General features: G+C 44.8%; 1 protein-coding gene across 1 annotated transcript; it reads right to left on the bottom strand.

Annotated features, from left to right (window-relative positions):
- Positions 1–1298: 1298 nt before the first annotated feature.
- On the bottom strand, positions 1299–2711 carry PtA15_1A919 (uncharacterized protein; the record flags this gene model as incomplete). Its single annotated transcript, XM_053165996.1, has 3 exons — positions 1299–1463; positions 1559–1655; positions 1735–2711. 3 exons carry the CDS (start codon positions 2709–2711, stop codon positions 1299–1301), a joined length of 1239 nt encoding a protein of 412 aa, XP_053017132.1.
- Between the last annotated feature and the right edge of the window lie 7522 nt (positions 2712–10233).

Here is a 10233-nt window from a genome sequence, read left to right as displayed (position 1 = left end):
AAGCGGCCAAGAATCTGAAAGTTTGTCTATTTTTTTTGGGCATGAGGGGGATGGATTGCCAAGAATTTGAGTAGACAGTTTAGTTAAGAGAAATACAAGCTTCAAATCATGAAGACCAAAAAAGAACTGGTCCAAAAGTGTGATCTGCAGGTGGTGATGACATTGGCCACCACCCAAAGTTGCAGATTCTCTCAGGCCAACATGTGCTTTTTAGTTGTAAGTCCTCTCCCTGCGGGAGAGATCTCAATGGTATGCATCTCTCCCAGGCCAAATGGGGGCGCCCCCCCTCGGCCGCAGAAGGGACAAGGGCTTATGTTAAGTTTGAGGAAGACCTTGTCCAACATCCAAACCCGGCAAATCTGGTCCCGGTGTGGTAACACTGTTCCTGTTCATACCACCACTTTAACATCACATAAACCCTTCCAAAATGTCCCTTTATTACTTCATATTCAGATATGACACCCCAATTGGACATCTGCAACCATCCTTGGATTGCCAAAATGTCAGCCCAGCCGGCACAGCCAGTGCACAGCAGGGCTCAGGAGCTCACAGGGTCGCAGCAGGTGCAGGTGAGCAGGGGGCGGGAGGTGGTTGTGGCAGAGTGAGTGTGATGTGAGCAGCCTGCGAGTGGAAAACGCGACCTGCGGGGTGCGCAGGGTTCTGGTGCAACAAGTTTCTAACCAAATATGCGGCCATGACAACAATACTGGACCCTAACACACTAAACCTGGGCCCAAATATCCTTTGGACACTCTGGCTGGAGTATCCAATGGATGCTGAGCTTTCAGGAATTTCAAGATGTTCATTGCACACTCTCAATTGGGAGTATCCGCTGGACGGTGTTTTTGATGTCCAGTTGAAATTTTTGAGTGCCAAGTATCACTTGGACGCTTCCGCAAGCGTCCAAGTTTACATGATTTTTACAAACAAAAAGGACCTCAGAAGCCCAACCCTGACACGCGAGCATGCACGTTGTAGACACAAGCCTCTTCCGCACTCCGTGCGGTTGACGGAGAGGCTGTACAAGCTCGCCAAATCGACTCCCACAAAGGAGTGTAAGTCTACACCTCCTTCCTAAAGGACATGGCAGGCACAATTGTTTTCCCCGTGGTCAACTTTTCGAGTGTTTCTGCTGTGGTAGTCACTGGCGTTTTTGGACAGGGGGTCACTTGGACCAGCAAGTCGTCAATCAGGAGTAGTTCCTCCTGGCCAACAAAGCTGTATGCGCTTCAAGAAGAACTTGTCTGATTGGACTTCATTGAGATGGAAATGCACGATTAGGGTTTTTGAGATGTAATTTATCTACGCTTATAGATGCAAGGTTTAAGCAGCTTTTGGCCGGTTTCGATCAGTTCAAGTTTCGTTTTGAGGTTCAGAAGGTTAACCGAAGATGGGTCTTTTTTACTGTTTGCAAGCGCGGTTTTCTTGAATTTGAAAAGTATGAAATGGGTGTTTGATTGGTCCTATTACATGTTTTTGGTTATGGTAAAAAACAAAGCAGGGGTCATTAGAAACAGATGGACGAAGGAAGTTATTTTTGAGGATGTGAAGGTCTAACCTGGGAGAAATTGGAGAATCCGAGAGATTTGATGAACGTGACGAAGAGGTCGACGTCAACGAACCGACTGGTGACTTCAGCTACCCTCAGTTCACCGCTGAAGAAACGCGAGCATTCGTGTCAACCAGGAAGGAAATAGACGTGGTTTTGAGAGAGAAAAGGTATGTGTGCTCAACTCTTGCTTGAGTATACGCCGAGCTTCAAAAATCATCCCGACCCAATTGGTGCTCATCAAGCTCAAACAACACACCACTATATCCATCATCCCGTTCCCGATTCGATCATCTAACGAGCCTGGCAATGGAACCTGTGATTTTGTAACGTCCCAGACATCAAGAATAAGCTTGCGTCCTTCTTTTTCCTTCTTTGTGGTTTTGCTGGATTGGGCAAGCTTAACTAGAGTAGAACATTCAGCGACAGTGATCCAGCCTTCGGTATCGGCGACCAGATCATAACTGAACACTTTAAATTGATTCTGTCGAGTCAACGAACTTGCGTTAGACTTTTTCTTGGACGAATTCGAACAAGCAGAAGACGAAGAGGGGCACAGCAGTTTGGCAAGAGGGGCTTCCCCACAGCCTAAGTCAGCCACAAGAACAGGCGCATGATTTTTGAGAAGATGCGGGTCATGTTGGAGGTCATGAGCGATAAGATGGACCGGGTTCTGCGGCCAATGTTTGGTTTGGGAGCGAAAACCGAGATGATAGATCTCGAAATTCGGGTTTTCTTCTCTGCTTCCGCCTCCCTCTTGTTCTTCTTTTTCTAGCGATGGTGTTGATTGGAAGAGTTTGAGCGCTTCTGGGCCGGTTGAGGTGTATAGAGTCTCATTCAGAATCCGGAATCGGGAGCCGTTCAAGCCCGAGTTCAATAGACCGTGTGCCAGTTGATGAGTTGCTGCTCCATTGATTGTCGCGCATGGCCGGGTTTCTGTTTGTTCATTGGGCTGGTGTTTTTTGGCTGGAGGATGTGAATTCTTGACTCGTTTTTTGGGATTGGGTGAGTCTTCTTTTTGCTGTTCCGGTTGGGATGGTTGCTCAGTCGATGCGTTGGGCTGCTTCTTCTTCCGTTTAGTTTTTTTATCCGGGTTCACGTTTTCCTTCGGTATCGTCCACCCAGGCGTATCAAATAGTAGTTTGCTGTTTGGCTTCTTCATTCTCTCCTTTCAAATTGTGGCATGATTGTTTCTGTCTGCCTGGTCTCTGCCAGCGACATGACTGTGCATATGCATATTCATATGGGTGCGCATGATTTTGCAGTTTTCACCAGCAAGCAAGGAGGTTTAGCGGACCCCTCTAAATCAAGCCTTTTAGGCGACGGGAAGTCCTCTATTCAGCGTAGTTGTGATTGAAGATTGGTGACCCGGTGTCCCCAGGGATTACTGGGACCTACTGGGACCTGTTTACCACCGAACTTATTCAGTCCCACTTCTGAAGGGCGGGCATAGCACGACTCCCGCAAATACTCAAGCGTCAACGACTCATCAAATTTCTGATGATCAAGAGCTCAGTTGGTACCTCGCAAGCTCCACCTTTAATCTTTATTGCTAAACAAGTGAAAAACTGACAAATTTTTTCATTTTCCAGATCGGGCACGTAAATTGCACAGCAATTCCAACAGTTCAGCCTATGCGTACTACGACCCGCCCATGCTTTCTGACCAACTCAACAAACACGGGCGCAGGATGATTGCATTCTTGTGTAAGAGGTGGGTAGTTTCTTTTCTGGAATTCTTTCCAATTACTTCCACTCATCACTTCTCATGTCGTAAACTGCAGCTGTGGCTCAAAAATCCACCGCCCTACATACAATACGTCTCCGACTAACCTCTCAAAGCATGTTGCTGGTTGCCTCAAAAAGCAACAAGCAGTGAATGATACTGTCAAACTTGCCGCGCTTGGCCGTGTATCTGGAACCGGTGATATAGATCTGCAAGAGGTAAGTCAATCCAATTGCTTCTTTTTCATCTCACTCAATAAGGACTGAATGTTTTATTGAATAGGTCCCCCAGCTCTGTGCAATCTGGTGCGCTGAAACTGCTTGACCTTTCATAGCTCTTGGCAAGGGCGCACATCAAAACATTCTGCATCCGATTGTCCTGAAAAATTTGCCTACACGAAAGACGGTGTCCCATGACATATTCAGGCTTTATACGTTGGTACAGGAGTCTCTCATAGAATCATTCAAAGTTTGTTCTTTTTTTCTTTTTTATGTTGCTTATTTTTACTAATTTTTATGTTTTTACTTGTTGCTAGAGTCATCAAGGCGCCATGTACTTAGGCCTTGATGCCTGGCAGTCCCCTAATGGGTTTGATATCCTAGGAACGGTAATATATTGCTTGGTTCAACAAGAAAATGGGGACTTTGAATTGGAGTCAATGCCTCTTGACTTTGTTAGGTTAAAAGACAGACACACAGGTGCCTATTTGGCCGACACCGTCTGGATAATTGTTGAAAAATTTGGTTTAAAAAACAAGGTAAGCATGTCAGAGTTACTATCTTCATCTATTACTTGGATTAATTGCTTTTTTTCTTGCAGATCTGTGGTATAGTCACCAATAACGCCACGAATAATCAAACAATGGTGAATGAAATCAAGAAGTTCAAGTGGGCTCAATTCCACGGCAAGACCGAATGGGTTTGATGTTTTGCGCATATCTTGAATTTGATTGTTCAAGTCATTTTGCGCCCTTTCGGAAGCCACAAGAAGAAAAACAGTGGGCAGGACAACTTTAACAAGAGCATGGACTTGGATGAATCCGACCAAGATGATGAAGAGGACACAGAACACCAGATTGAGTTGTATGTATGTTCTTCTCTTTTCACAGGTGAACTCTGCTGATTTTTTGCTAACCATACACAGGTACAACAAAGGTACCCATTTGAACAATGAAGACTCCGATGAAGACTTATCCAATGATCCAATCAACCCTGGGTGTATTACAAATCCCATTGATGATCAAGAACTCAAACTGGAAACTGGCAACATCAATGATTTGAGTGACGAAGACAATGATGATGTATACACTTCCCAATCATGCAAGGAGAGCTTGGCAAAGGTATTCCGTTATTTCCTGTTTTCAAAATTCCAGAAAATTACTGATATGTATTGCTAGTTCCGAGCGATTTCGCAGAAGCTGAACAAGTCGCCAAACTCCAAGGCACTCTTTGTGGAGATCTGTCAAGAGAAGGAATGTTCAACACCACACAATGCCAAGCGGGACATCAGGACCAGGTGCAACTCTCCAGTATCCAGCAATGCTCGGCGGCGATGTGAGTAGTTATTTTCCCACTCAATCCAAACATACTAACATTTTGGTATGCAGTCTTGAGTGGCAGAAGGATAAGCAACACGGCACTGATCGAGCTTATCACATCAACCAAATTGATCTCAACTTGGCACGCGACCTCGTCAACATACTAGAACCCTTCTATGAAATAACCCTTATTGTCTCAACTTGCGGCGGGGCGCAAATATCACAAGTGGTTGTCTTCATCGACCAAATCACCAGTCACTTATCAAGCATCATTTCTTATCAGCGTGATGTATACCCTGCGGCCTTGAGGAATGCTTGCCGTGCAGGCCTTCGTCTGACAAACAAATACTATACCCTTACGGATTGCTCGCCGCTGTACCGGGTTGCTATGAGTAAGTTTTATTATAAATTAACCTTTGACATAAAAACTGATAAACACAACTTACTTTGTAATTCCCAAGTTCTGAACCCATCTTTTAAAGATGAATATTTCAAACTGGCAAAGTGGGAACCCGAGTGGATTTCTGAGGCCGTGCGACTTGCCAGAGATATGTGGGAAAGTCAGTACAAACCTCTAACTCAGCCACCTCCGACTAGACCCAATCCCCGCCCAAAGGTGATTGAAACCAAAGCAACTTTCTTTTTTCATTTCAATCTTATTGTTATTCAAGCCTGCTAATATCTTGCTAATATCTGCACGCCAGCCTCAGACAGGTGTTCTTGCCCGGCTGAGTGGTGCTTTTGAAGCACGCACAGGCACTGCATTGAGTGATCCACTCACTATGTGGCTTGCTGGAGGGTTAAATTTGGATGATGAAGGGCAGCCGGTGAGCCCTCTAAAGTGGTGGATTGCCCAAGGGCGTGCGGGAAATAATCATGGAGGCCTGCTCCAGATGGCACTGGATGTCCTCAGTTGTCCAGGTATGTTTTTTTCTCTATCTTATATTTTTGAAACAACCATCTGACAACTTGTGTATGAAACAGCAACTACGGTGGACGTCGAGCGATCATTCAACTTTGGTTGGGATTATGTTTTGGTGAGGCGTCACCGCCTCAGTGACTCCTCTCTCACTCGAGGAATGGCAGTTTCTTTCTACTCAAAAAACGGTAAGATACAAACTGGCATGTTGCGTACATGGAAGATGGAACAGAGGAGAAAAGAGATACAAAAATGCAAGGGAAAAGTTAAGAAGAATGAGGAGATTGTTGAGGTAGATAGCTCTCAAATTAGTTAGTAATAAATACTCAGGAGCAGTTTCTTGCGAGCAAAAAAGGATTAAACAACGGGTACCCGCCGCCTGAACCCGCTACCTTCAAACCAGTACCCAGGTATATGCTTTGACCTGCTTTAGCGGGTGCAGGTGCAGGTGCGGGTATCTAATCTGGGTTATAATTTAGGGTAGTACCCGCACCCGTGGCGGGTACCCGGGTACGAAGGCTCATCCCTACCTAACAAAGTCTAGAGGCATAGCCTCTAGACTGATATCCTTGGGGCCAGCTTCAGCTAATTGGTAGACGACTGTTCCCAAGATGTCGAATCCGTTTGGCGACTGCCAAGCATCGACTCCAAGATATAAAGCACCTTTGTGTTCCTACCAATAGAATAATGATTATCAGAAAGCAATAAAAAAATGAAATGAATAAAAGAATAAAGAGCAACCCACACTTAAGACACCACGGTAGTTGCTTTGAATCACTGAATAGAGAATATGAATATGCTTGGAAACGTCCTGCGGTCTTGGTAGATTCTTGAGGACCGTGATATGGAGGATAGCCTTGTGGCTTGGATCAGTAAGCGCCAAGAACGGCCTTGCTGCTTCAGCACACCATACTGCGCAGAGTTGAGGAACCTGAAGCCTAAATATCAGCAGCTGAGATTTCAGTTCTCCAAACAAGGACCTCTTGACGTACCTCTTTGGCTTGCAAGTCGCCAGTTCCTGAAATCCCAAGACTACCCAGCGAGTGACTAGATTTGGTTTCACATTGTTTTTGGATGCAGAGGGACGCATGCTTGTTTAGATTGCTACAAGATGAGTCCGCGGTCGGACAATTAATTTTAATGCCGCACCTAGAAAAGGAATAAAATAGATTCAGAATTGAATAAATATTGTTTATTATGAATAAAAAAACTCACAATTTGCAAGGATAGGCAATCATTTGCCTTCCATGCTTATCCAATTGATTGGAAAGCTCAGGCACACCATACAAAGCGTAACTGGAACTGTTCAAGTTTGAAGCGACTTTCTGAGCTCAATCTATACAAAAGAATAATACTGAGTCAGAATTGTGTATGAGAAAAAAAAATGAGGAATTAAAGATACTCACATAACTCTTCCTTGTTGGTGTTGGTCATCATTTTACAAAGCTCAGAGGGTGGGATGCTGGTGCTCTTTGGAGGATGGACATCTGTATTTACTTCTTGGCTAGTGGTTTGACTTAATTCTTCTTCCGGATTACCTTGGATTGATGATGCTTGAGATGATTGCGGTTTGTGTTGTCTGCAGGTGGAAGCCATGGTGGAGATGATTGGTTGAGCTAGAGGAGGTCCGGTCTGCAAGGTGAGGATAGAACATATACATCATGACATCCGCTACTGCTTTGATGACAGTGCTTTGTATGTCATACGTCACAGGCTACCCAGCTGCGGGACCATGGGAGGTACCCAGGTACCGCACCACTTCTCTCCCAAAAGCTTGTACCTCACAATGCACCCGGCACCGCCTGGCGGGTGCGCAACGGGTGCAAGGGGTACCTGCCAAGCGGTGTGGGGTACCCCCCAACAGGTACCAAATGTTCATCTCTATGTTGGACTGTCTTCCATTTGCTAGAAGAGAGGCCGTATTTTTTTTTCACATTGTTTGTTTTGCAAAAGATTTTTATGCAATTGCAAAGTTTCAATGCCCTTTCAAGCATGGAAAAAGTTGAATTCCATTGAGTGGAAACATCTTGAATCATCAAGAGTTTTTTTCCGATGATACCTTTGACAATTCCGTCAAAGGCTGCCAACTTTTGTGGCAAGCGCTTCAGAAAGGTTGCAAAGCCACTGATGCGTGAGACAATACTAGAGACTTCATCTGGAGATGGTTGATTGTTTAGAATCCCCGACATAATCGCAGGTGGCGCTGGTGGTGGTTTGGAAAAAGCTTTTATTCCAGCTTGAGTGGCAAGATTGATCACATGGGCCATACAACCAAGCATGTGTTCCTTTGAGTTGAAAGAGATTGCCGTGTCCAAATGGGTCCCCACCGTCCCATTGTTTGACGTGTTATTGGCTGTGATACAGAAGATCTTATCAGATATGCCAAAAGCCTCAAGTACATCGACTAGGTGACTTCCAAGGTTAATCCCAGTGTGGCTGCCTTTGATTGGTACCACAGCTAAGACCATTGACTTGAGTAAAAAGTCTTTGGTGATCCAGTGCGCAGTAACTCCAAGTATAGATAAGTTGCTAGGAGACGTCCAAGTGTGACATGTCAGACTTATTCTAGAGTCAAGTTCCTTGCACAAAAGATTTCTGTATGAAGGCGGCAAGAATATCTTTTCCGCATAGAAATTGGCTTGTTTCTGGATTGGCAAGTTGAAGAAGTTCTCTAAAGTCTTCATTGTCAATGTCGTGGAATGGGATGTTGCAGTTAATGAAAAAGCAAGCAACAGCAGAGGTCAAGGATTCACGATCAAGCTTTTTGCGTACTTTCCCCTTCTGTAAGAACTTGGTGATTGCACCCACATTTGACTTTCCTTCATATATACGATGAATGTGGTCCAAGTGATTCGCCATACTCTTTGTTGATCCTTTCCTGTCAACCGCAAGTTTTACAAGGCACACATTACCGCCGCCAGGATTCTTGTTGACCTGACAAACATTGTGACAAACGCCTTTGCTTGTTGTTGTCTTGAAATACTGCCAGACACAGCTTTTCCTGCTGGTATCTTGAGTTTTTGCAGGAGCCGTGATTTGTTTGATATCTGAGTCAGAGCTGGTTTCCACTTCTTCAACGGGGCGTTTTGCAGGCATTGGACAAGAGAAATCGCGCGATTGGTGGTCCAGGGATGATCAGGGATCCCACATTCACGTCAAGTAGCGCAAATTCCAAAAAAAGCAAGAGATCCGATGGATACCCGGCATCAGAGCCGGATATGTTGGGTTCAGATCTTGGGAGAGCCGTACCCAAACCCGGAGGCCCGGGTTGCAATCTTAGAAGGAACCGCTCATGAATCATGTGTACTGGACAATGCTCAATCAAATGAATTCACAATACCATCTAGTAGTTTCTACCTTGCCAATGCGGGGTATGGCCTGGATTGGGGAGTTTTGGTACCATACCAAGGGACACAATACCATCTACGAGAGCAAGGAATGGCAAATCAAAGGTATGTATGCCAATATGTCCTCCTTTATATGTGCCTTGACACATAGCTGATGATTGTGTGTGTAGGCCAGAAAACCGTGAAGAGCTGTTTAATCTACGCCATTCAAGCCTTCAAAAAATCATTGAGCAATGTTTTGGGGTCTTGAAGCAGCGATTCAAGATCCTCACCACCGCCTGCGGGTATTGACTGGAGCAGCAATACAACATTGTGATGGCATGTGCTTGCATACATAACATTAACATCCTCCAAAATGGCGAGCTGGATGAGGTCTTTGAGGTATCAGATTTGGCAATGAGGAATCAACCATCTGAAACTCCGATTCCTGACAAGGAAATTAGTGCAATCCAATACTGAGAGGAGTGTGAGAATTGGAGGGATTCCATAGCTCAAGCGCTCTGGGAACAATATGTAGCTACACTTGAGACACGATTTGGCTGATGGGGGCCACCATTCCTTTTTCCATGTTTGATAACAAGCAAATTGTATCCGCTGTTTTCTTATCACTCCCCTTGCTACTTTCCTTGAGTCTTCCGACTGCTGGTTTGCCCAATTGACCTATACTCAATTGTGATTGATTTGCCACAGTACCAGAGGCAAATCTTTCCGGTTGAACTATGGTTTCATGAAGGCTTCTAAGCATTTCAGGGCTCAATGGAAACAACTGGGGGGGGAAGATAAAAGAGAAAGCTGAAAGATAAAACAATAAAGCTAGCAAGTAAAAATAACAAAGTTTCAGAGTGCTTTGATCATGTCGTCAAGCCATTTTGAGTGGAGCTCCTTGTTTTGAATACTGATGAAAATCTGGGTGCTTTGTTTGTCCCAAAATATTTTGAATGCTCATAGCAACTCTTCCTGGCTGGCCTCCTGTTCATACTCCTCCTGATACAGATTGATTGCCCGTTAAAGATTGGTCTTGGTCGGTGCCTGGCGTGCTTGATAGTTAGAGGCTCTTTGCTCTTCAAGACAATCAGCTTGCTTTTGGGATGATTCCATATATGAAACAAGACCCTCAATTGCCACAGCTACTGGGTCTTTCTTTCTATGAGAGCAA

The sequence above is a fragment of the Puccinia triticina genome, chromosome 1A, assembly GCF_026914185.1.
Source record: "Puccinia triticina chromosome 1A, complete sequence".
NCBI classification, from domain to species: Eukaryota; Fungi; Basidiomycota; class Pucciniomycetes; order Pucciniales; family Pucciniaceae; genus Puccinia; species Puccinia triticina.
This window is presented reverse-complemented; position numbering and strand designations above follow the sequence as displayed.